The sequence below is a fragment of the Adiantum capillus-veneris genome, chromosome 5, assembly GCF_014529385.1.
Source record: "Adiantum capillus-veneris isolate H3 chromosome 5, ASM1452938v2, whole genome shotgun sequence".
Classification (NCBI taxonomy): Eukaryota; Viridiplantae; Streptophyta; class Polypodiopsida; order Polypodiales; family Pteridaceae; genus Adiantum; species Adiantum capillus-veneris.
Genome location: NC_140935.1, coordinates 151,816,994 through 151,843,486, shown reverse-complemented (window position 1 = coordinate 151,843,486; position 26,493 = coordinate 151,816,994). Strand labels below are relative to the sequence as shown.

Sequence of the window (26,493 nt, the reverse complement as noted above, 5' to 3'; positions counted from 1 at the left end):
GAGAGAATGTATCCATTAACTCTTTTTCAAATCACGTAGAAAAGGCGAGCGTTTTTGTTTGCTCCCTCGAAATTGGTGGGATCTGGGTTTCATTGCTCTGATCACCTTTAATGGGACGTAGCCGCGGGCAGCAGCCATGCCATAGTAACAACTTAGAAGCACTTTTCATGCCCCTTTCACCAAGCAGTTTTGACCCGCGCTCGGATTGTATTGATGGTATTTAGTGGACCTTACTTGGCTACCGGGTAACGGGGCAGCAGGGCTGGTTAATAGGTGCACGCGACCAGGCTCTTAGTCGAGGTGGCCTCTTAGTCGTGTAAAAGGGGAAAAGTAGAATAAATTTCGGACGCAAATAGTAAACTGATAGAAGCAGACGTGAAGTCGAGACTCGCTGTGAATTAGAGGAGGCGCCATGGAGTGTTGGGACTCCAACACAAAGACCACGGTGACTAAGATCTCGCTTCTCTCTACTCGTGCTGGACCCCGCGATGGCCATCTTTGGACGCAACGCCTGAAGGAAGAGTACCAGGTATTCAGAGATCATTCTTAGCAATCATTTTTTCACTCATTCTTTAGCTGGAAGATCGAACTGAAATACCGGTACAGATTTGTGGCTGCCCACTATTGGTCTCGTATTAACAAAGAATTTTAATGGACCCATCATGTGCCGTTGCTGAACCAGACTGGTTAATCTACAAATTCAGTTTCCAGATTAAATGGACTCTGTATGGCTAATCTCAATGTGATGGTGTTTCTTTATGCCTACCGCTTATGCAGGCACGAGTATCCATGGTGATATGGCAAAGTCTTACTCATGAAAAGTGGCCCCCTCAGGATTTGGCAGGCTTGATATTTTGACATCTGTCGGAGGGCCCTGAAAAAAGGTGTGTGACCCCCAAAATTGTAAAAGCCATGCAACTGCCCCCCACATCACAAACCCATTATCAATGCCAATTCTCATCAGCAAACAACAAACTGCCCTCCGCACCGGCTGAGCATATGAACAAATCCAGAAATAGCGTCCGTGTCGAACTCGCACTCACACTCACACTGGTGACTAGTGGTGCCCTCTATGACGAATGGATAGCTGGTTGTTTTTATGATGCTTTCCCTTCCCATAGGCTTTCGTAAAAAATATATAGAGAAATGAAATGTTTAGTTATGTCGGCAAAAGGTCTTAAAAAACAAAAAATAACATCATCATTATGTGATCCGTTGTTTTTATGATGCTTTCCCTTCCCATAGGCTTTCGTAAAAAATATATAGAGAAATGAAATGTTTAGTTATGTCGGCAAAAGGTCTCAAAAAACAAAAAATAACATCATCATTATGTGATCCAAATGTCATAGTACAAAAATAATGTTTCCAAAGCTTAGTATGCGATATTATGGTCCTTTTCAGATTTTGGAAAAGATCAGCGATATAGCCTACAGGTTGAAGCTACCAGAAGGCTAGAAAATACATAATGCTTTTCATGTTAGCCTTCTAAGGCCCTTTGCTAGTAATGTGCTAGAGAATATGTGTCACGAGGACGTGGCAACGGTTAACTATGTCACGAGGACGTGACAATTGCTAACCTTAGTTGTTGGTTTCTTTCCAATGATTTTTGTTTTATTTTTGAGACCCTCTTTACATTGTATGGCCAATGTGAATGGTAGTTTTACTCGCAGACGGGAAGTTGGTCGGCACTGGAATTCGTATAGTAAGAGGATGTCTATGCTCAGTTCAAGGTCATGTAGGTCCCCGCGTCGCACTTAGCAAGTTGGTGGATACTAGGAAGTGAACTCAATAAAGGCACAAAGTCAAGGTGGCATTACCAAAGGAAAGTATCGGACAGTTGGGTCACAGTGCACTTTTGCCCAATGAGGAAGATGGTCAGATGACCAGTGAGAGCCCAACGGAAGCATCTCCTAAAAATTAGGAAATTGCTATTTTGGGCCATGAAATGTGTTCTCGTTATTACCTTCGGAATGACAAGGGGAACATTTTAGAACTCTGCCGCGAAGTCTACTAGGCAACCAGGCGGGAGATTTTTAGGCGGCAACCCCGAAACGGGAAAATGCTTGTAATCGCGCCAAGTGGCACATTTCTGTGCACTTTCCTCTTGCAGAAAAATGGGCGCTGAATTTTGTAGCTGGGAGGGCTCATTTCTAAAACCTGTCATAGGTTAAGAGCTATGGAGTGCTTGCTTTCCTCTCTATGTACAGTGTGGTGCTAGGAGTGATGATCGGCACACTACACACTGCTCTCTCTCTCTCCCCTACGTGCAGTTATGTGATGCCCCACAAGAGGGCTCCTCATTTCACTGATGTACAGTTGTGTGGTTTCATGCTTTTGTGCTGAGACAAGAGCCTCCTTGAGTAGGAGCAGGAGTAGCTAATTGCTACTCCAAAGCAGGCACCGGTGAGGGTCATAACCTCACCAAACATGTGCATTTTTAGCGCTGCGTATGTGCTGTTTTGCAGCCGCCATGATGTTAGAATCATTAGGAATCGTGCCCGGGGACTGTTTAGGGCTGAAAATAGGGCCTGAATTTACTGTTTTTGGGCAAGAATCATAGGGTTTATGCCAGTAGAAGCGAGTTCCAACAGGGAATTGGTTTCGGGCAAGTTTTGGGGCTGTCATGTTACCGAAATTTTACCGGAACAGGTGGTATCTAGCGGGATACAACTAAAGGATTCGCAGGACTCTCCTTTGTAATTTACCCTCCTAAAGAATAAAGAAATACCGAAGGGGCGCCAATTTTGGGGCCTACAGGTTGTCGGCGTTTGCTCGGAGCATTCTAGCTTCCGAGCGGTGTGTACTTAAGTGTTAATTCCCATCACAGGTTCCTCTTGCAAAGTACTCTGTGTGTGTGTGTGTGTGTGTGTGTGTCTAAAGTAAAGTAAAGAATTTCGGGTGAAAGCCAAAGCCTACCGCCCCTCGGGCCGGTTTCAATGTTCCATTGCGGGGACATCAATCACTTTTTCCTCAAGAAGTGAGCCTCGGTTGTTTTGGGTAAAGACACAGAGTACAGGAACATGGGATTACACTATGGCCGACAAAGAGGAGGGCATTATGGAAGAGGGTTCCTTTTCGAAGGACAGACAGGAAACCCCTATGGTGTTTGAGATTGGCGAGAGCTCACGGCCACGTTAGTCTGTACCTCTGATGTGAATGTGCCTCCAGTAGTACAGGGCTTTATGACTGGGCAACTTGAGGATGATGAGTTCAGTATTCAGTTAGTTGCCGCGGTGAATGTCTTTTCGCAACTGGTGCAAAACCAAAGGTTTATGGAGTTCTTGCAAGCGCCACCAATGCAACAGCAAAACAAGCAACCTACACCACGAACAGAGCTGGTTGAGGCTCAAGCCCAAGTACTTCATGCGACTCAGCAGGATAGGGAACACTCGCATGTTGCGGAGTCGGGGGCTCTAAAACAGGTTCCTCCCGTCCTTGAACAGGTGGTTAGGACGTCTATTCCACAAGCTATGCAAGTTCAGCCCGTCATCTTTCAGAGCCCGCATGCTGTCTTGAATGGACAGGGAACTGGATACGAGGCAATGCACCCAGTTTTTCCATCACCCACGGTACATCCTGGGTATTTCGGGGGTGGATCTGTGTTCCAGAGTATGCGCCTGGAAGTCAGCCGCACATGCCAGGAACATTTTTGGGGGTATGCAAGGCATGATACCAAACCCCATGTATGGTAGCATCGGCATGCAACAAGGTTTTCAGAGCAACCAAGGCCCGTTTGGGGTGCCACAAGGTCATTTTGGCATGGCTGGTTTTTCTGGACAGCAGCCAGATATGGCACCTCTGACGCAAAATGTCTATGGCCAAGATGTGCCGATGATGCCTACTACAGTGCCCATGTTGCAGACAATTCCGTGTGACAATTGGGGGCACTGGAAAAGCCGAAAGCTTACAAAGAAGGTGGTGCAGCTGTAAAGTTTAGTACTTTCAGCGGTGTAAGGTGCAGCGGAAGTGAATGTTGAACTTTGCTCAAGACGAGTGCTCCGAACTGTGCTCAAGGTTCCTTTTACTTATGAAAGGGAGAGCCTTCGGTTCCTTTAGTGAGAGAGTGCAATGGACACAAACAAAGTGGTGAACATTGTGAGTGTAGGTGCTGAGACTGAGAGATAGAGAGAGAAGAGAATACGACACCGGGAAGTTGTCAAACCCTCCTCCGAAGGCCCCACTCTCTATGGCGAGAGCGGTCTACTTATGATTGCACAAATCTCTACAATGCTTGGACTTGCCAACGATGTCGACGATGATGAGGACGACGACGAGACGGGCTGAAATCTGAAAATGCTAATGGCTGAAATCTGCAAATCTTTATCTGCTGAATCTGACTCTATGTCGGTGACGATGTCGATGGCGACGATGAGACGATGAAAACGCAGATGCTGAAATCTGCGTTTTCTGGGCTGAAACTGTAAACTTCGTTGATTTCACCGTGCGGCGAGGATCTGCTGCTGCGGGAAGGTGCGATCTGCGAGGTTCGGGACTTGTTCTGCGATGTCTAAGTGCTGAAAACTGAAAAGCTGGTGCTTGTGTTGGTCCCATCGTGGTAGATCTGCAAAACGCTGAAATGCCTGGTAGATGCAAAAACGCTAGGGCTGAAAATTTGACTTGCGGTGCAAATCTACTGACGCTAGGTGTCTTCTGCTTCTTGCTGTCGCCAGGAAGCTGCAAAATAAAAAACGCTGGCTGATGTGGTTCAAACACGCTAGGTTGATGCTGAGTTGCAAAAACGCTAGGTCTGCTGTTGGGGGTCCTGTTGAGAAGGTGCCTGTTGAGCGTGTGCTCCTGCTGCCTCTTCTGCCAGAAAGTGCTAGCGTTAGGTTTGCTTATATACAAACTTAGCAAAATTGCCCTACCTACTTTCCAACCAAAGTCACTTAAAAATAATAAGTGAAAAATGTCAAAAATAGGGAAAATAGGTCTATGCATTGTGAAAATGCTACTCATGGGATCTGACTGGAATCTGATGGTCATGCTGTGTGCAACCAGAGGATATGCATCTAATCTAAGTGTCTGGACATGCACGGTCTGCGAACAGACTCACAACAGTGCCAGATCACTTCCTATTCTAGACTGACTTGACTGAACTGAACCCTGGTCATGCTGTAGCTTGTCCATGGACACATAGGGTTAGATGTGTCACGTGACATCCCCTCCTTTTCAAAGTGAGGTACTGGTACCGAATTGTATGGCGTCGAGGGAGATCGCCAATAGCGTCCGTAATCTTGGAAGGGACTCTTCGTCGGCGCACTTTGATGTGTGGGTCGTGCGGTACTTGAACTTCATAAAGGTTTGCAACGCTTGCTTCTTTGGGCCGCGCCGAAAGCGACACAAAGTCTTCTGAGTCTCCTTCAATGCTTCAACTTTGTCTATGGACGTAGGTCCTTCTTCAAGAATCTCCAAGGCTAAAAATTCCTGAAACCACTTCCAACACAAAAACATGAACATACCTATTCCATGTAAAGTGACTGGAAAAAATCTCGTCTTCCTAAAAGACTGTGCATGCAACGTAGATGAACAAATAGACGGAGTGTCAAACCGTTCACCCACACACACGCAAACAATGAGATCGAATCTTGTCTTTCTGATCTAAATCAATCAACTGTGGCAATTCACAACGGAAATGCCCATGCTTGGTGCTCATACTTTCTTGTGCTCTTTCTACAACTGTGTCATGCCAAGGAAGAGACATGGAATGTGACTTCCTTGAATGCATACTTTTCAGCTTTTCATGAATAGTCCGCATACATCCGTGCTCATCCATGAGTGAAACGTGCTCAACGTACAATATGTCATGCCTGGGAAAAGGGATCACAGAAGACGTTGACTAAAATACAGGAAACGATCACGAATGAAACACTCGTATAATGTGTGCCGACTAATCATGCAAACACATAATACTTCCTGTGAGGGTTCTTTGTACCTAGGCTCGAGAGCCAAGATCGGTTCTTCGTGTTTGATCGAATCTTCCTATGGGGGTTCTGTGGACCTCGACTTGAGAGCCATAGGGTCTTATTTTAAGGCCCTTGGCCTTGGAAAAGGAGTTTACATGAAAAGCTCTTCAAACTCAAAAGCATAGGCCCCCAAAAGTAGCCAACGCTATTTGCAAAAACTGTACAGATTGCCACATCAGCATGTCTTGTGGAGGTACTGTCACAAACTGCTAACGTGTCAAAGCCCTGAAGAATGGAGCCAATTTACAGATGCCGGCCGAGGAGCCTAAACCTAAGAAGAATAAGTAACAAAACAAGAAGTCCTACCAACTTATGGGGACCCCGTCCGATGGGGCCCTAGTGACATAAAGGGATTAAAATAAAGTAGGACACTTACACGCGCAAAATTGATGACGTGGCAATTGTACGGACGCTCTGCGTTTTGCGTTGACTGATGACGTAGAGGTTGTACGGAATTCCGCAAATTGCATTGGCAACTTTTTGGCATTGCTTTTGGATCAGAAGCTTTTGAGTTTTGAAGGCTTTTCATGTAAATTGCTTCTGGAACCTACGGCCTTTAAATATGTGCTAAGGGCTCATTCTCTGGCATGCTTTCTGGAGAAGGTGCAGAGTCTGGAGTACCGGCTTGTACAGTGTTTATGCAATATAAAGAAATACCGAAAGGGGCGCCAAGGTTTGGGGCCAATACTCTCTGGGGTGGAATTCCGCCACTTCGTGTCGCGTGTCGTCTCTCTCTCTCTCTCTCTCTCTCACAGTTCAATTGTTATTGAAGTGCTAAAAGTTTGTTTAGTCTGTTCTTTTCTATTGGCACGTGGTGCCTGTCTTGTGATAGTGGTATCAGCGCATCGGGCGTGTGCTTTTCTGAAAGCATATCGGTCCTACCAAAGAGCAGATAGAGCAAGATCGCACTTCCAAAGTTCATTGGAAATTTTAGCTTCGTGCTCCGACCCCGGACTTATTAGCCACTCCCACCCTTATTTCATCGTGCATCGGGCGCGCTCCCGTCTTCACCGCTCATGTCTTACAGGGCATAAGCCATAAAGATCACTTGCAAGAGAAGGATATTTATTTCGAGCTGCTGTTTTTTCTCAGAGGCAGTGCCATGCAGATGTTGATGTCTATAGCTACCAAGTCGCACACTTCCAAGGACTTGGCAAGCTTTCAATAAATTTTTTGCCCGAAGTTATATGGTTTCTGACATCTTCCTTCGGATTGCAACTTTTGGCAGAGTGGGGTATCCTGAAATGCTTGCCATGGAAACCTTAGCAGATTATAACTTGAAATTTGTCAACATCTCTCAGTAGATGTCTCTTCTCGAGTTGATAACCTTGGAGGTTCGGTGCGATTGCTATCTTGGGACTACCATCGCTGCCAAAGAAACACTGTCTGTCCAAGAGCTGATGGACCATGCTCTCGGCTACGACCTTATGAAATGAACCTAACCCTAATTTTTGGTGCAGGTTTCAGGATAGAAAGTCAGTTGACTTTTCGAGCTCGACTGATGTCGATATTTCTTTTTAAGTTCGAAATCTGTTTGAAAACTTGTTTGGTGATCCTGTTGGAATTTGTTTGAAATGGATGGTATCTGTTTTGAACCTATTTTGGTGCTGATTTGAAACGTTTGACTCTGGTTTTAATATTGGTTTCATTGATTGGTGATTTTACTTCCGGGTGGAGAAGTGAGAAATATTGTTTTGGTATTGTTTGAACCTCGGAACGATGCAGGCCGATGTCTGGGGAGCGTTTCGTTGTATGCTAGAAAACCTCCGAATGACGCAGACTGATGCTTGGGGAGCGTTTGGTTGTATGCTTGTAAAATAATTGTTGTTGTGGCTCCCAACCCGGACCTGGATGGTTATGCGGGAGGAGTGTTAAGAATTCTGAGTAGTGGTTACTCTCAGCACCTCCAAACGACACAAGCTGCGGTCTGGGGGGCGTTTGGTTGTAAAAGGCCTCTATATCTCCCGGCCCGGACCTTTTTAGGTTATGTGGGAGGAGTGATGAGGGAGTCGTTGAATATCTCCCGGCCCGGACCTTGTTAGGCTCTGCGGGAGGAGTGTTCATCGGTGTCTTTATGTTTCTATGTCTTGTAACATGCATATGTGAGCCTTTGTGTTGCATTGTGATGTGCCAACCACTGAATATTCCTAATTGGATGAGATTGCTTGGGTATGTAATTTTAGTGCATCAAGGCACCCGTGGAAGATCAGTGCGGTCTGGGTGTGATGGCTAATTTTACTATGCCGGAATATCAAGAGCTCCGATTTGGATGAAAGGAGAAGCCTACTCCTTGATCAATAGAGTCGAAAGGAGAAGCTAACTCCTTAACAAAAAGAGCAAATTGATTGTCCCTCGGAATGTCCCTCGGAATGACCCTCGGAAATTTTTGAATTAACTTGAGTTGTTTTGCAGATATGCTGTAATCGCGGACGATTACTTTTTTTCAAGAAGGGGGGATGTCACAAACTGTTGACGTGTCAAAGCCCTGAAGAATGGAGCCAACTTATAGATGTCGGCTGAGGGGCCTAAACCCTAAGAAGAACAAGTAACAGAAGAAGAAGTCCTACCAACTTATGGGGACCCCGTCCAATGGGGCCCCGGTGACATAAAGGGATTAAAATAAAGCAGGACTCACACACACACACACACACACAAAATTGATGACGTGGCAGGTATACAGACGCTCCGCGTTTTGCGCTGACTGATGACGTGGCAATTGTACGGAATCCCGCAAATCGCGTTGGCAGCTTTTTTGCATTGCTTATGGATCAAAAGCTTTTGAGTTTTGAAGGCTTTTCATGTAAACTGCTTTTGGGGCCTAGGGTCTTTAAATATGTGCTAAGGGCTCATTCTCTGGCATGCTTCCTGAAGAAGGTGCAGAGTCTGGAGTACCGGCTTGTATAGTTTTGATGCAAACGAAGTTTGCCAATGACAGGTGTAATGGCAACATCCCGTCCGGGTGCCGCTAGAACTGCCTCCGCTTGTGGCCCCATCCTGTCGGGCGTAATTCCAAGTCGAGCCACCAATTCAGGTAAAATGAAGTTGGCCTTGGCTCCTCCATCAAAGAAGATGAGGGCTTCTTGATCTCCCATGGGCGGCAAAGTTCTGTGCTTTCATCCATCTGACTCGGGTCGGCGGTTCCCATACAATCCATACAATCCGGTACTAGTCCCGCTTTCATCTTTCCTTTTCTCCTACGTTCCTGCGCTGCTCTGGAGCTCTGTGGCCTATCTTTTGATTGTTCTCACTGTGTCCTTTTGGGACACCTTGCAAAGGTGTGTCCTTGCTCCTCGTAGTCAAAGCACTTTCCCTCTTTGAGATAACCGGATATTTGTTCCTTGTTCACTCGGGGTCGTGCGTCCTTTTTCTAGAACTTCTTGTCACAAGACAGGCACCACGTGCCAATAGAAAAGAACTGACTGAACAAACTTTTAGCACTTCAATAACAACTGAACTGAGAGAGAGAGAGAGAACACGTGACACGGAGTGGCTGAATTCCACCCCAGAGAGTATTGGCCCCAAACCTTGGCGCCCCTTTCGGTATTTCTTTATATTGCATCAACACAGTACAAGCTGGTACTCCAGACTTTGCACCTTCTCCAGGAAGCATGCCAGAGAATGAGCCCTAACCTCATATTTAAAGGCCCTTTCCTAAAAAGCAATTACAGTGAAAAGCCTTCAAACTCAAAAGCATATGGTCCAAAAGCAAAGCCAAAAAGCTGCCAGTGTAATCTACGAAAATCCGCACAGCCTGCCACGTCATTAGCCTGCGCAAAACGTGGAATTCCGTACAGCTTGCCATGTCATCCTGCCCTAGCGCAATTTTTGAAAATCTGCCACGTCATCAGTTTTTGCATGTGTGCGGGTCCTGCTTTATTTTAATCCTTTATGTCACTTGGGGCCCCATCGGACGGGGTCCCCATAAGTTGGTAGGACTTCTTCTGTTACTTGCTCTTCTTAGGGTCTAGGCCCCTTGGCCGGCATCTGTAAGTTGGCTCCATTCTTTAGGCTTTGACATGTCAGCAGTTTGTGACATCTCCCCTTCTTGAAAGAGAGTAATCGTGCGCGATTACAACATATCTGCAAAACAACTCAAGTTAGCTAAAAAATTTCCGAGGGTCAATCAATTTGCTCTTTTTTTGTTAAGGAGTTAGCTTCTTCTTTTTGCTCTTTTGATCAAGGAGTTAGCTTCTCCTTTCGGCTGTTTTGATCAAGGAGTTAGCTTCTCCTTTCTGCTCTTTTGATCAAGGAGTTAGCTTCTCCTTTCATCCAGATCGGAACTCTTGATATTCCGACGTAGTAAAATTAGCCATCACACCCAGACCGTACTGATCTTCCATGGGTGTCGTGATGCACTAAAAAAATACATACCCAGGCTATCTAATCCAATTAGGAATATTCAGTAGACTGGCACATCACAATGCAACACAAATGCTTACATATGCATGTTACAAGGCACAACAAACAGCGCCGCTGCGCATTCCTCCGAGACAAACAGTCTGTGGTATGAAGCTACGCAACGACTACCTCGTCACTCCCCCCGCAAATAACCTAAAAAGGTCCGTGCCATGAGCTCAGAGGACTGTACAACCAAATGCTCCCCCGACCGCAGTCTGCGTCGCTTGGAGGTTCAAGCATACAACCAAACGCTCCCCAGGCATGGGCCTGCGACATTTGGAGGTTTTCTAGCATACAACGAAATGCTCCCCAGGCATCGGCCTGCGTCGTTCCGAAGTTTTCAAACAATACCAAAATAGTATTCAATTATCTCAAATGGCACCTTCCCCATCAAAGAGTTAATTGTGTTTCTGTAGGCATATTCCACCAAAGGTAAAAACCTTTCCCATGTAGTCTTCTGATCCAACGAAGAAGACTTTAACAAATCCAGTACCACTGAATTAGCAATCTCTGATTGCTCGTCAGTCTGCGTGTGGAACGATGACAAGAACTACAACTGCATGCCTATGTTCTCCCAAATAGCCAAACTCGTGAACCTGGGGTCCCTGTCGGAGACAATCGTCTCAGGCATGCCATATAATCTGAAGATCTGGGCCATAAACAATCGTGCCCACACTGTGCTTTTGGGAGATCAAAAATGAAATCCATTGCAACACTTTTTCAGGGGCGGTTATGTCACCAGCGTGTGACTACTATCTATCCTTTTTGTTGATTTCCTTCTTATTATCTATTTACTTCCACTTTTTGGAAACACCCCTCGGGAAATCTAACTGCCCTGCATTGCATAGCTAGTGTGGAATTGTCCAGAGGGAGTCCAGGCCTGAGGGCAAGAGAGCACTAAGGTTGGACAAAGACTATGGTTAGCCAAAGTGGGGTCATTGACTAGCCAAAGTGGAATCCTTTGCTACAGAGGCTACATTTCAGTTTTGGGTGTGGCTGCAGTGTACAAAGGGGGTCAGATGACCTAGAAAGATACAATGGCAGCATCTCCTAAAATTTAGGGAACTGCTATTTTGGGACCTGAAAATGTGCTTGCGTCATTACCTCCGGAATGACAAGGGGAACATTTTCTTACTCTGCCGTGAAGTCAACTGGGCAACCGATTGGGAGATTTTTAGGCGGCAACCCCGAAACGGGAAAATGCTTATAAATGTGCCAAGTGGCACCTCCTGCACTTTCCTCATGCAAGAGAAGGGGGCGCTGATTTTAGAGAGGAGAAGGGCTCATTTGCAGATTTTTGTCACAGGTTAAGAGCTATGGAGTGCTTGCTTTCCCTCTTATGTACAGTGCGGTGCCAGGAAGATGCCCTGCACTCTACGCACTGCCCTCTCTCCCCCCTATGGCAGTATGTTATGCCCCTCTAGTGGGCTTTTCATTTGACCAAGGTACAGTTGTGTGGGTTCATGCGCGATTGCCGAGGCAATAGCCTCTTGCACAGGTACTGGAGTAGCTAGCGGCTAATCTCCCGCAAGTACAGGTGAATTCGGAGAGGTTTCACGCCAGAAATCTCGTCCAATTCAAAGGGCAAGTAGCCCTACAGGTGCGGGAGCTGGAGGACTTGCTACGGATGCGACCGGCACACGAAACGGAGCCCGAAACAGTAAATTACAGCCTGCTGTGTATTTTTGCAGGTTTAGGGTTTTGGCCCTAAACGGTCCCTAATACCCCCAAGAGGTTCGGGGACGCGAGGGGACCGCTGTACAGGTGATCTGGCGCATTTTCGGGGCAGAAAACAGAGAATTCAGCGTGCTGCAGATTCTCGCCAGGTTTTGTAAAGTGCCCGTATGCGTCGGGAAAGTCAGTCAATGCGTGGGAATACTGACTGTGAAGGGTCTTAGTACAGTTATGCTGCCGAAATCGGGCTGGAACATTTGAAATTCAGCCGAGCTTGTGCGGGGCAGCTTGTAGGGAACCACAACGTTTATTCCCTCTTTTAAGCAATAAAGAAATACCGAAAGGGGCGCCTAAGTTAGGGGCCAATCTGGTGTCGGTCTACTCATACAGGTGCAATCTAGCAGCCTGTATCCCTCTCCCCTTTGTTGTGTCTTGAAAGTACAGGTAGAATAGACGACTAATAATGGGTGAAAGCTAAATCAAGGTTTGAAGTAAAGTCTACCGCCCTTTTTGGATTGAACAGGCCGGTTTCATGGTTCCATCGACGGGATTAAATCACTTTTTCCCATAGAAGTGAGCCTTGGTCAGGTTGGGCTTGAAGACACAGGGGATCATAGACCAGACATAGGGAATTGCAATTATGACTGACAGACCAAATGATGTGACTGAAGAGGTTTCCTCTTCACAGGGTCAACAGACACATGAAGTGGGTGAGTCTTCAAGACCACCACAGACAGATGATGATATATTCATGACCTAGTTGACTACTGCTGTGGCTATGTTCACACAAGTAATGCAGAACCCGAGGTTTTTAGCCTTTCTGCAACCTCCTGTTCCGTCTCAGCAAATTGGGTCACTGGATCATATTCAAAAGCCTGTTAAGGCTCGAGCACAGGTGATTCATATTGCAGAGTCAATGGGAACACCTGTACACTTGACGGAGAATATGCGGTCTCCACAACCTGTGCCTAAGGTGCAATAACAGGTGGCTGAGATGCCAGTCTTTCAACCTGTACCAGTTCAGCCAGCCACGTCTCAACAGCCTATAGCTGGTTCTAATGGGCAGGGAAGCAACCTACAGGCTATGCAACAAGTCTTCCCACCACCTTCAATACACCCTGGCTATTTTGGAGGTGGATCGGTATTCAAGAGCATGGTTGGTCATGCACCTGGAAATTAGTTTTACACGCCAGGAACAGTGTTCGGGGGTGCTCAAACGATGATGCCTAACCCCATGTATGGTGTCACGGGCATGCTACCAGGATTTCAGAGCACTCAGGGCCAATTTGGGATGCCACAGGCAAATTTTGGTATGGCTGGAATTACAAATCAACAGCCAAATATGGCATTTCCATGTCAACTTAATTGCGGTCAGGGAACACGGATGAACCCTAACAGTGTTCCCATGTTTCAGTCACTTCCATATGACAATTTGACGCCGCTGGAGAGGCCAACTCCGTACAAAGAAGGTGGCAAAGGTGTGACATTCACGACCTTTACAGGGTTTGATGACAGGAAGAAGGCTCTCTCATTCCTCCAGCAGTTTGACAAGGCCTATGCAAGGGGAAACTTTACAGAGGCTTCAAAGGTCCGCAAGGCAGCCACTTTCTTGACAGGGAATGTGGGACAATGGTGGACAACTTGATTGCTTCAAGGGCAAGCTCCGTCCACATGGATTTACTTCAAGCAGATTTTTGCAGCAGCATGGTTATCTGATGACTTTGAAGCAGATGTCATGATAGAATGGCACCTGCTTAATGCTGGTACTTGCAAGAATCTGGATGATTACAATCGGAAGTTTTGGAAAGCTCTACTTCCAGTAACTTCCTATAGGTTTGTGCCATTGACAGAACATATTGAAAAATAGTGTTGTGGCCTACCCAAAGGATTGAGAAAGTACTGCACGAAGACCAAAGTCACTACTTTGACGCAGCTCATTGAGGTAGCAAACACTGGCAATGGCTTGCTCAAGGGAGAAGATTGTGAATTCAATACGGGCGTCAAGGAAGGATCAGCCAAGAAAAATTCAGCGAAGAAGTATGTTTCCAAGGAGGCTCCGAAAGGGGCTCAGGAGCCAGCCAACGCAGGGAAAGATAAAGCTACGGCTGAATCAGAAAAGGGACCAACGAAGAAATGGAAAAGACGTTTTTCTCGCAAGTCGGAAGAGCAAAAGAAGGTCCCGAGGTCAGAGAAAAAATGCTTTATCTGTGAGCAGCCTGGCCACATTGTTTACAACTGTCCTACAAAGAAAAGGCCAGCTGATTCTGAAGACAAGGAGGACAGGAAAGGAAAGAAGCCCATGGCTGGTCTAGTGCCAGATATGGTGGGCGATAAGCCAAATTTAGATGCAAGCGAGCTGTGCAGAGCATGGGGAAAGGTCAGGGATCAAACAATGCTTATCTTCTTTGATCCAGGTGCCAAAGCCAACTTCATTTTCCCAGAATTGGCTTCAAAGTTGGGAATCAGACCTGAAGAGATGGGGTATACAGCAGAGGCAGGTTTGGCATGTCCTGGCCATACAGAAGCTGTGACACCCATCATTGGAAAGTTGCGTCTACATATCCAGTCCTATGTAGATGCTGAAGAATTTTACATCATGCCACTGGACGGATGTGATGTGTTGTTAGGTATTCCTTGGTTGTTTCGTGTACAGGGAATCATGGATGCCTACAACAAAAAGATCACTGTACAGAGCAGGGAAAAGACTCACATTCTGGATGTAAAGCTTAAAGACTCCCCACTGTATCAGCTTCTGCTATTACTTCTGTAATGAAAAAGCATCTTTCTGCGTACCTTGTTTTTGCACGTGAAGTGTCAGATTGTGATGAATCAAATTTATATGTGCTAGATAAAGAAAGGTCAATGTTTTTACAACAGTATAGTGACTGTTTTTCCGATTCATTACCGTCTCAATTACCGCCAGAGAGACCCGAGGACCATGCGATAAATTTGGTGCCAGGCAGTAGCCCACCAAATAAGCCTCCGTACAGGTTTAGTGCGGCTCAGCAGAAAGAGATAATGGGCCAAGTACAGGAGCTGTTAGAAAAGGGGCTGATTCAACCCAATTCATCTCCATTTTGTTCTCCAGTGTTGTTGGTGCAGAAAAAGGATGGCTCATGGCGTATGTGCATCGACTACCGTGCACTGAACAAGAATACCATCAAGAATAGGTTCCCTATACCTAGAATTGATGATATTCTGGACAAATTAGAAGGAGTAGCTATGTTTAGCGGGATAGATCTAAAGAGTGGCTACCATCAGATCCGCATTAGATCAGAGGATGTGCACAAGACTACTTTTAGAACAACGTTTGGCCTTTACGAATTTCTAGTGATGCCCTTTGGTCTCACAAATGCTCCTACTATATTCAATAGGATGATGGACAGAATTTTCCGCCACACCAGCAGTTTGTTGGTACATTCTTTGATGACATGATAGTCTACTCAAAGAATGAAGAGGAGCATAGGCATCACTTGGCCATTGTATTCAAAGAGCTACGCAGTCATAGGTTGCTCATCAATGCAAAGAAAAGTGAATTTTTTTTGGAAGAGATTCATTTTCTCGAACACTGTCTCTCAAAGGATGGTGTCAGAATGGATCCTGCAAAAGTTGAAGCCATCAAGTCATGGCCAGAGTTGAAGACGGTGTACGATGTCCGAAGTTTCTTGGGACTATGCTCCTATTACAGAAGGTTTATTCGAAATTTCGCTGAGATTGCTTCACCTTTACATGCTCTTCAAAAGAAGGCAGTCACCTTTAGATGGACACAGAAAGAAATTTCCGCTTTTAATCTCTTAAAGGAAAAGATGACTTTAGATCCAGTCATTGTGTTGCCAGATCTTAGGAAGTCATTTGTGGTCCAGTGTGACGCCTGTGATAGTAGCATTGGTGCATTGCTAATGCAAGATGGCAGGGTAGTAGCCTATGAGAGTAGAATCTTGCAAGGGCCAGAGATGACCATGCAGGTCTATGAGAAAGAGTTACTGGCTGTGATTCATGCGCTCTTAAGTTGGAAACACTACCTGCTAGGTGCAGATTTTGTTGTCCAAACGGACCATCAGACCTTGCGATACTTCTTGACACAGACAAAGTTATCTGAGAAACATATGTGATGGGCAAATATCTGTCCATGTTCCATTTTCAGATTGTGCATGTGGAAGGCAAGAAGAATGTTGTGGCTGATGCCTTGTCAAGGAAGCCACAAATTTCAGCTGTGTCAATTCCTTATCATCATGAACTTGATGATATGAGAGAACAATATGCAAATGATGAAGATTTTGCAAGGGTCTTCGAGCAGCTAATGGATGGACAACGTCATGAACACTATCTTCTCAGAGATGGGTTCATGATGATGCATGGCAGATTGTGTGTCACAAAGCCATTGCGACGCAAAGTTATGGAAGAGAGTCATGTCCCACCGTATGCAGGGCATCGTGGTATCGATGCTACAGTTAAAGCGGTTGAGACATTCTTCTATTGGCCTACATTGAGAAGAGATGTGGATGCCTTTGTGCGAGAATGCCTAATTTGCCAGAAGGTCAAGTTTGACAGGCAAAAGGCACCAGGGTTATTGCAACCACTACCTATTCCAGATAAACCATGGGAAAGTATTGCTATGGATTTTATCTTTGATCTTCCGAGAACGCAGACAGGAAACGATGGTATTTGGACCATTATTTGCAGATTCAGCAAGCAGGCTCATTTTATTCCTGTCAGGAAGAAGATAAAGTCAGATCAAATGGCACGCTTGTTTATGAGCAATATTTTCAAGTATCATGGCATGCCACAGTCGATTGTTAGCGACCGTGATCCACGCATGACAAGTTTGTTCTGGAGAGGCTTGTTTGAGAATATGGGCACCACGCTCAAATTCTCTTCGTCATTTCATCCTCAAACAGATGGGCAGTCAGAAGAGGCAAATTCTACTGTCCTAGATCTGCTGAAGTGCTTTGCGTCAGAGCATAAAGGAAAGTGGGAGCAATATTTGCCATTGGTGGAGTATGCATGCAATAATATAATGCATTCATCAACTGGCAAGGCACCTTTTGAGATAGTTGAAGGTGGCAAGAAAGTTCCTCCCATACTGCATACAAAGGACAAGATATTTGAAGCAGATAAGTATGTTCAGGACATGGATGAAATGTACAGGAAGGTCAAAGTGGCCTTAGAAAAGACTCAGGCAAAGCAAAAGAAAGCAGCTGATCGTCACCGTCGTGAAGTGATATATTCACTTGGTGATTGGGTGCTTTTACGCTTTGAAAAGGCAAGGTTAAAGAAGATGAAGGGCAAGGAAAGACTGTTTCCAAAGCTCAGCATGCGTTACTATGGGCCTTTTCAAGTGTGCGACATAATCAGTGATGTTGCATATAGGCTGAAATTGCCTGACAGTTGGAAGATTCACAATGCGTTTCATGTGAGTCTTCTTAGACCCTATGTGGGTGATGTGCCAGAACATATGCCAGCTGAAGATCAGCCGGAAGTCGAGGAACTTGACGAGATCTTGGTCCCCGAACAGATTTTTGCACACAAAGAAAGGAAAGTGAAAGGCAAGGTTGCTAGGCGTTACTTGGTAAAGTTCAGAAACTATCCACCAATGGATGCTAAGTGGATGGAAGAAGGTGAACTTGCAGAGTCACCAACTGTGTTATCACTTTACCTGGAAGCCTTCGATTTGCAACCTACCTTGACCCCTTGAGTTTCAAAGCTACATGGATTGTCAGTGTGACAATGGCTTCTGAAACAAATGATGTACATAGTATTTAAAGTGAGCTCAAATGAAATACCTGTTACATGAATGTTAGAGCTGTATAGATTGTCAGTTTGGCAATTGCTCTTATGGAATGTCCAAAAGTGTGCTTAGTGCTATAGAAGTGAGTATTTCTTGTCAGTTTGTCAAGGATACAGTAATTGCTTCTATTAAAGGGTACATGTGTAACTGCATTCTTGAACTGTTGGTTTGGGTATGCTCGAAAGTGTTACGAGATCCAATGTGTACTATAAGACAATGGCAAAATGTGTGGCTACCATTTTGTCATTGGAAAGTTAGTGACTCAAAGCAATGGCACAGTGCGAAGCTACCACTATGTCATTGGGACAGGGTTCACACGCAGGCAATACATGAGTTGACGAGGTGTTGAATACACCAGGGTTGACAATGAGCATGTATGTGTCGTACATGTGTCGACAGGTGTTGAATACGTCAGTGTTGACTGTGAGCATGTATGACATATATGCAAACGAGGACGTTTGAGATTTCAAGAGGGGGGTATGTCACCAGCGTGTGACTACTATCTATCCTTTTTGTTGATTTCTTTCTTATTATCTTTTTACTTTCACTTTTTGGAAACACCCCTCGGGAAATCTAACTGCTCTACATTGCATAGCTAGTGTGGAACTGTCCAGAGGGAGTCCAGGCCTGAGGGCAAGAGAGCACTAAGGTTGGACAAAGACTATGGTTAGCCAAAGTGGGGTCATTGACTAGCCAAAGTGGAATCCTTTGCTATAGAGGCTACATTTCAGTTTTGGGTGTGGCTGCAGTGTACAAAGGGGGTCAGATGACCTAGAAAGATACAATGGCAGCATCTCCTAAAATTTAGGGAACTGCTATTTTGGGACCTGAAAATGTGCTTGCGTCATTACCTCCGGAATGACAAGGGGAACATTTTCTTACTTTGCCGTGAAGTCAACTGGGCAACCGATTAGGAGATTTTTAGGCGGCAACCACGAAACGGGAAAATGCTTATTAATGTGCCAAGTGGCACCTTCTGGTGCACTTTCCTCATGCAAGAGAAGGGGGCGCTGATTTTAGAGAGGAGAAGGGCTCATTTGCAGATTTTTGTCACAGGTTAAGAGCTATGGAGTGCTTGCTTTTCCTCTTATGTACAGTGCGGTGCCAGGAAGATGCCCTGCACGCTACGCACTGCCCTCTCTCCCCCTTATGGCAGTATGTTATGCCCCTCTAGTGGGCTTTTCATTTGACCAAGGTACAGTTGTGTGGGTTCATGCGCGATTGCCGAGGTAATAGCCTCTTGCACAGGTACTGGATTAGCTAGCGGCTAAATCTCCCGCAGGTACAGGTGAATTCGGAGAGGTTTCACGCCAGAAATCTCGTCCGATTCAAAGAGCAAGTAGCCCTACAGGTGCGGGAGCTCGAGGACTTGCTACGGATGCGATTGGCATGCGAAACGGAGCCCGAAACAGTAAATTACAGCCTGCTGTGTATTTTTGCAGGTTTAGGGTTTTGGCCCTAAACGGTCCCTATTACCCCCAAGAGGTTCGGGGACGTGAGGGGACCGCTGTACAAGTGATCTGGCGCATTTTCGGGGCAGAAAACAGAGAATTCAGCGTGCTGCAGATTCTCGCCAGGTTTTGTAAAGTGCCCATATGCGTTGGGAAAGTCAGTCAATGCGTGGGAATATTGATTGTGAAGGGTCCTAGTACAATTATGTTGCCTGGAACAGTTGAAATTCAGCCGAGCTTGTGCGGGGCAGCTAGTAGGGAACCACAGCGTTTATTCCCTCATTTAAGCAATAAAGAAATACCGAAAGGAGCGCCTAAGTTAGGGGCCAATCTGGTGTCGGTCTACTCATACAGGTGCAATCTAGTAGCCTGTATCCCTCTCCCCTTTGTTGTGTCTTGAAAGTATAGGTAGAATAGACGACTAATAATGGGTGAAAGCTAAATCAAGGTTTGAAGTAAAGTCTACCGCCCTTTTTGGATTGAACAAGCCGGTTTCAGTTGGGTATGGGTAAAGGCTGTAACAATCCTTGTGCTTTATGCCTGTCAAAACTTGACCTTCGGGCATACCAAGCAACTGCGTACAAAATCATCCACGTCCTTCTTGAGTCTTGTAACAGACTTGGACACTCCAAGTCAAGAATCTACCGCGACAACACCAACTAACCACTTTAAAACAATTCCCAGTTCACAATTTTCGACACTTGGTCCGGCGGAGTTCCGTGCCTAGAGATATTGGCCTCAAAGACTGGCGCCCCTTTCGGTATTTCTTTTTATATTAATATGAGTTCAAAGTACAAGAGTGCGGGCATGCGCTCACACTCAGACTCTGCGTCCAGATGCTCTGAGTTATGAGAGGCCTGATCACATATTTAAAGTTACAAGGGATGCCAAAAGCAGAGCCCCAAAAGCTGGAAATCAAAAGCTCAAAAGCTTTGTAAAAATAAAGCAAGGGTTTTCTCTTTCTCTCTCTCTTGCTTAATTCAAAATAAAGCAAAGAGGCTTTTTCTCTCTTGTCAACTTGCGTAGCTAAAAGCAAGTCCAAAAAGCTGAAATCAAAAATTGCCGCCCAGTTGCCCAAAAATCACGCTGCAATTTGCAGGGGTCCGTACAGCTGCCACGTGTCAGGCCACGTCAGCAAATTAGGGTTTTTGATTTTTAGGGTTAGTCTTTGAGCAAATTAGGGTTTTTGATTTTCCTGCAGAGTGGGCAGCCACGTCATCACTTTGTGACATACCCCCCTCTTGAAAGCATTGTAATCGCCCTCGATTACGCTTGCAAAACAGACAGAGGCCATAAACCGTCTTAGCAGACACTGATTGTTAGTACCTACGCACTAGGAGCACACATCTAGCACATGTACCAATCGACAGTCACATCACAGGACATCACATGACATTCAACATTCATTGGATCTTAGACCATGATTTATCGGCAATGTAGCTAGCAATCGCATCTAGATCCAGTCGGGACCTCATAGATGTCCGATTGACTAACCCCTATTGCAACCATGTCTATTCGAGATCAATTAGACCAAAATGCTGCATTTATTTCGACTATCAGTTCCTGCACTTAAAAACAAGTCCAGAACAAGTCAGTTTCATATTTTCCGGAATTCCATTTCATAAAGTCATACAGTAGAATACTGTCAGCTCTCAGTATCCCTAAAGCTCAAAGAGACATCAGTGACTCTAGTATTCTAAAAATCAAGGCATGTGTCGACAAAGGAGCGGAGTAACTCCCCTCTTGTGCATACCAATGCACCATATCTGCGGCCAAGCTGAATTCTGGGTTCCATTTGGAATAGACTATGCTAAACCAAAGCTTTGAGGTAAAGGTTCACAATCTGAGGAGTATCTACTAGGTCCTCCTCCTCCATCCACTTCACGTCCAATGCAGGATAGTTCTTGAATTTAACCAAGAACCGCCTTCTTACTTTACCTTTATTCTTTGTGTCCTTATGTGCCAAAATCTGTTTAGGAACAAGGATCTCCTCGTTTTCTTCCACTACGGGTTGCTCATCAGGCTCCCCATCATCAGGCACATCACCTTGAAAAGGTTTCAAAAGACACATGAAATGCATTGTGAATCCTCCAAGTGTCGGGCAGTTTTAGTCAGAAGGAGACATCATTGATCTTTTCGGAGATTTGGAAAGGTCCGTAGTATCTCATACTAAGCTTTGGAAAAAGCCTCTCCTTTCCCTTTTTCTTTCTGAGGCGTGCCTTCTCAAAACGTAAGAGCACCCAATCATCCTCCTTCAATTTCAAACCGCGACGATGGCGATCCGCTGTCTTTTTCTGTCGTTCTTGAGATTTCTGCAAAGCCTCGCGGACCTTGGCAAAAGCCGTGTCTAAGTCGCGCGTATACTCATCCGCTTCAAAAATCTTATTTTTCGTGCTTAGGAAGGGTGGAACCTTCGCAGCACCTTCAACAATCTCAAATGGCGCCTTCCCCGTCGAAGAGTGTATTGTGTTATTGTAGGCAACTTCCACCAAAGATAGATACTTTTCCCATTGAGTCTTTTGATCCGAGATATAAGACTTCAATAAATCTAAAACCACTGAATTGCAATCTCAGATTGCCGGTCAGTCTACGGGTGGAAAGATGGCGAGAACTGCAACCGCGTGCCAATGTTCTCCCAAATTGCCTTCCAAAACAAACTTGTAAATCTGGGGTCCCTGTCAGAGACAATCGTCTCAGGCATGCCATGTAATCTGAAAATCTGGGCCACAAACAGTCTAGCTAAGTGATCCGGCTTGACTGTTTTCTTCGCTGGAATGAAATGAGCCTGCTTGCTAAATCTGTCAATAACAGTTCAGATGCCATTGTGACCAGTTTGTGTTCTCGAGAGAGAAAAAATGAAATCCATTGTAATACTTTCCCAGGGGCGAGTGGGTATGGGCAAAGGCTGTAACAATCCATGTGCTTTATGCCTGTCAAACTTGAGTTTCTGGCATACCAAGTAACTGTGCACAAACTCTTCCACATCCTTCTTGAGTCTCGGCCAAAAGAAGTATCTCTCTATCCCTTTCATGGTGGTAGCTACGCCGCAGTGACCCGTAAAAGGTGGATAGTGGCATTAACCAACGGCTTTGTAACGCACAACATGGTTTTCCTCATCAAGTAGCCATCCCGAATGGATTATCCCGCTACTGTCTCCCCATCCCGTATCCGTGTGAAAACGTCTGCAAAATCCGGATCTGTGGCATACTGGTCGACCATATTCTCGAAGCTCCTATGATGTATCGTGGAAATAGCCAGAACCAACGGCTTCCGAGACAAAGCATCTGCCACCAAATTCTTATGTCCCTGAACATGGACAATCTGGAAGTGAAACTGTGACAAGATAATCGCCCACAGCATCTGCTTTTCCGAAAGCTGCTTTTGTGACAAGAAGTAGCGTAAACTTTGATGGTCTGTAAAGACAGTAAAAATCTGCTCCGAGTAGATAATGCCGCCACTGAGTAAGAGCATGGATAACCGCCAAAAGCTCTTTCTCATAAGCAATGACATGGCTGTCACGAGGACGTGGCAACTGCTAACCTTAGTTGTTGGTTTCTTTCCAATGGGTTTTGTTTTATTGTTGAGACCCTCTTTTTGAAGTAGCAAACGGTCAGACATTGTATGGCCAATGTGAACGGTAGTTTCACCCGCAGACGAGAAGTGGTTGGCAATGGAATTCTCATAGTAAGAGGATGTTTAGGCTCAGAGCAAGATCATATAGGTCCCCGCGTCGCACTTAGCAAGTTGGTGGATACTAGGAAGTGAACTCAATAAAGGCATAAAGTCAAGGTGGGATCACCAACAGAAAGTATCCGACAATTGGGCCACATTGCACTTTTGGATGCGGTCGCAATGAGGATACATGGTCAGATGACCAGTGGGAGCCCAATAGAAGCATCTCCTAAAAATTAGGGAATTGCTATTTTGGGCCATGAAATGTGTTTGCGTCATTACCTTCGGAATGACAAGAGGAACATTTTATTACTCTGCTGCAAAGTCAACTGATGCACCAGTTGAGAGATTTTTTAAGCGGGAAGCCCAATGCGAGGAAATTGCATGCATGAGTGCCAAGTGGCACTTTTTGGCCAATTTACCAAGTTTGGGAGAAGAGAACTCGTAACTGACTCTTTGGAGCAGTTTTGGAGGCTGTTAACTCTGATTTTCAGCCATTTCTCTCCATTTTTGAGCTTCCCATGACTTCACCTAGGTCCAAGGAGCTCATTTTCAGCATTGGAAGGCATCAGATGCGTGTTTATAAGGCTGTTTTGCTGCGTTTTCAACGATACGCAGGTTTTGGCAGCCATGGAAATCTTCTCCTTTTTGCATCTATTTGTTTACAGATGCATTACAAGTCAAGGGCAGCAGAGGGGGCGCTCGATTTATGCTGCGGGGATGCTTCATTGAGAACCTGTCATCACAGGTTAAGAGCTATCGAGTGCTTTCTTTCCCTCTCATGTACAGTGTGGTGCTAGGAGTGATGCCCTGCACGCTACACACTGCTCTCTCTCCCCGCTACGTGTAGCTATGTGATGCTCCACAAGAGGGCTCTTCATTGATTGATGTACAGCTGTGTGGTTTCATGCTTTTGTGCTGAGGCAAGAGCCTCCTTGAGCAGGAACAGGGGTAGCCAACTGCTACTCCAAAGCAGGCACCGGTGAGGGTCATAATCTCACCGTACAGGTGCGTTTTCAGTGCTGTGTATGTGCTGTAAATTGACTGTTTTCCAGCCATACGGACGCCAGAACCATTGGGAATAGTGCCTCATTGGCAGAGGACAATTACGGGACTGTTTGGGGCTGAAAACAGGGCAAAAACCAATAAATACAGCGTGCTGAATTTACTGTTTTTGGGGCAGGAATCAGAGGGTTTACGCCAATGCAAGTGAGATCGAGCAGGGGAATTGCTTTCGCGCAAGTTTTGGGGTTGTTATGCTGCTGAAATTTGGCCAAATCAAGTGGTATCCAGTGTGATACAGGTAAAGGATTCCCAGGATCTTACTTTGTAATTTACCCTCTCAAATAATAAAGAAATACCGAAAGGGGCGCCAATTTTGGGGCCTACAGGTTGTCGGCGTCTGCTCGGGGCATTCTAGCTTCCGAGCCGTGTGTGTATTCAAGTGTTAACTCCTGACGCAGGTTTCCTTTGCACGTTCTCTTTGTGTGTCTATAGTAAAGAATTTCGGGTGAAAGCCAACGCCCACCGCCCCACCACGGGCCGGTTTCTGTAGTGGGGCACTATTCTCAATGGTTCTGGCGTTCGTATGGCTGAAAAACAGTCAATTTACAGCGCATACACAACGTTGAAAACGCACCTGTACGGTAAGGTTATGACCCTCATTGGTGCCTGCTTTGGAGTAGCAGTTAGCTACCCCTGTTCCTGCTCAAGGAGGCTCTTGCCTCAGCACAAAAGCATGAAACCACACAGTTGTACATCAGTCAAATGAAGAGCCCTCTTGTGGGGCATCACATAACTGCACGTAGGGGAGAGAGAGAGCAGTGTGTAGCGTGCAGGGAGCAGTGTGTAGCGTGCAGGGCATCACTCCTAGCACCACACTGTACATGAGAGGGAAAGAGAGCACTCCATAGCTCTTAACCTGTGACAGGTCCTCAATGAAGCATCCTCGCAGCATAAATCGAGCGCCCCCTCTGCTGCCCTTGACCTGTAATGCATCTGTGAACAAATAGATGCAAAAAGGAGAAGATTTCCATGGCTGCCAAAACCTGCATATCGCTGAAAACGCAGCAAAACAGCCTTGTAAACACGCATCTGATGCCTTCCAATGCTGAAAATGAGTTAGGGGACTGTTTGGGGCTGAAAACAGGGCAAAAACCAGTAAATACAGCGTGCTGAATTTACTGTTTTTGGGCAGGAATCAGAGGGTTTATGCTAGTGGAAGTGAGTTCCAGCAGGGGAATTGGTTTCGCGCAAGTTTGGGGTTGTTATGCTGCTGAAATTTGGCCAAATCAAGTGGTATCTAGTTGGATATAGACAAAGGATTCCCAGGACTCTACTTTGTAAATTTACCCTCTCAAAGTATAAAGAAATACCAAAAGGGGCGCCAATTTTGGGGCCTACAGGTTGTCGTTGTCTGCTCGGAGCATTCTAGCTTTCGAGCCGTGTGTGTGATTAAGTGTTAATTCCCGTCGCAGGTTGCCTTTGCAAAGTGCTCTGTGTGTGTGTCTAAAGTAAAGAATTTCGGGTGAAAGCCAACGCCTACCGCCCCCATGGGCCGGTTTCATGGTTCCATTGTCGGGACATCAATCACTTTTTCCTCAAAGAGTGAGCCTCGGTTGTTTTGGGTAAAGACACAGAGTACAGGAACACAGGATTACACAATGGCCGACAAGGGAAGGGCATTATGGAAGAGGGTTTCTCTTCACAGGACAGACAAGAAATCCGCACGTTCGCCCTGCCAAAAAGTTGTCAAATTAGGGCTGATTTTCTGTTGCATTTTTAGGGTTTTCAAGTATGAACCAAGATGAGATAGGGAGAGGTCTCACGGTGGTAAATTGGCCACTAGATCTCCTACAGGAGTGATGTGGGTCTGCCAAGTGACACGCTGCTTGCCGATTCTCTGAGGCGATTGCTTGGATTCTATGACGCATTGGTAAATCATCTTGAAATTTGAGCTTGCTTGGTCGTGGGTGGTACGTAAGTGTTGTGGAATTATGCTCGTTTGCAGAGGCAAGAGCCTCTTGCACACATAAAAGTTAAGGGACAGGTTGCAAGATGCTATGTGGTGAAGTTCAAGAACTATCCACCTATGGATGCAAAGTGGATGGAAGAGCATGAACTGTCAGAGTCACCAAATGTATTGCAGCTTTACCTTGAAGCCTTTGGGTTACAACCTACTTATGCCCCAACCCAACGTGTGCAAAGGAGGGGTAATGATAGAGCTAGCACATCAAATGTACTCATGGATTCAATGCAATAGCTGTGTGCAGTTTGACAAAAGTATGAAGGTCTCATTAAGTCATTTGTACACATGTTTTGACAGTCTTTCTTGCGGATATATGCGATGATAAAAGAGTGCTAACACCACAAGATCATCAGTGGCATGTAGTTATGGTACGCAATCGAGGACGTTTGCGATTTCAAGAGAGGGATATGTCATGAGGACGTGGCAATTGCTAACCTTAGTTGTTGGTTTCTTTCCAATGGGTTTTGTTTTATTGTTGAGACCCTCTTTTTGAAGTAGCAAACGGTTAGACATTGTATG

At 45.6% G+C, this 26,493-nt stretch overlaps 1 protein-coding gene across 1 annotated transcript in view; it reads left to right on the top strand.

Annotated features, from left to right (window-relative positions):
- The first annotated feature begins 310 nt into the window (after positions 1 to 310).
- LOC147458300 (ubiquitin-fold modifier-conjugating enzyme) overlaps positions 311 to 26,493 on the top strand; it is a 57,152-nt gene continuing 30,969 nt past the window's right edge. Inside the window, exon 1 of the mRNA XM_086512969.1 lies at positions 311 to 529. Coding sequence (XP_086369095.1) covers positions 413 to 529 — 117 coding nt within the window. The 5' untranslated portion in view covers positions 311 to 412. The remainder of the gene's footprint in view (positions 530 to 26,493) is intronic.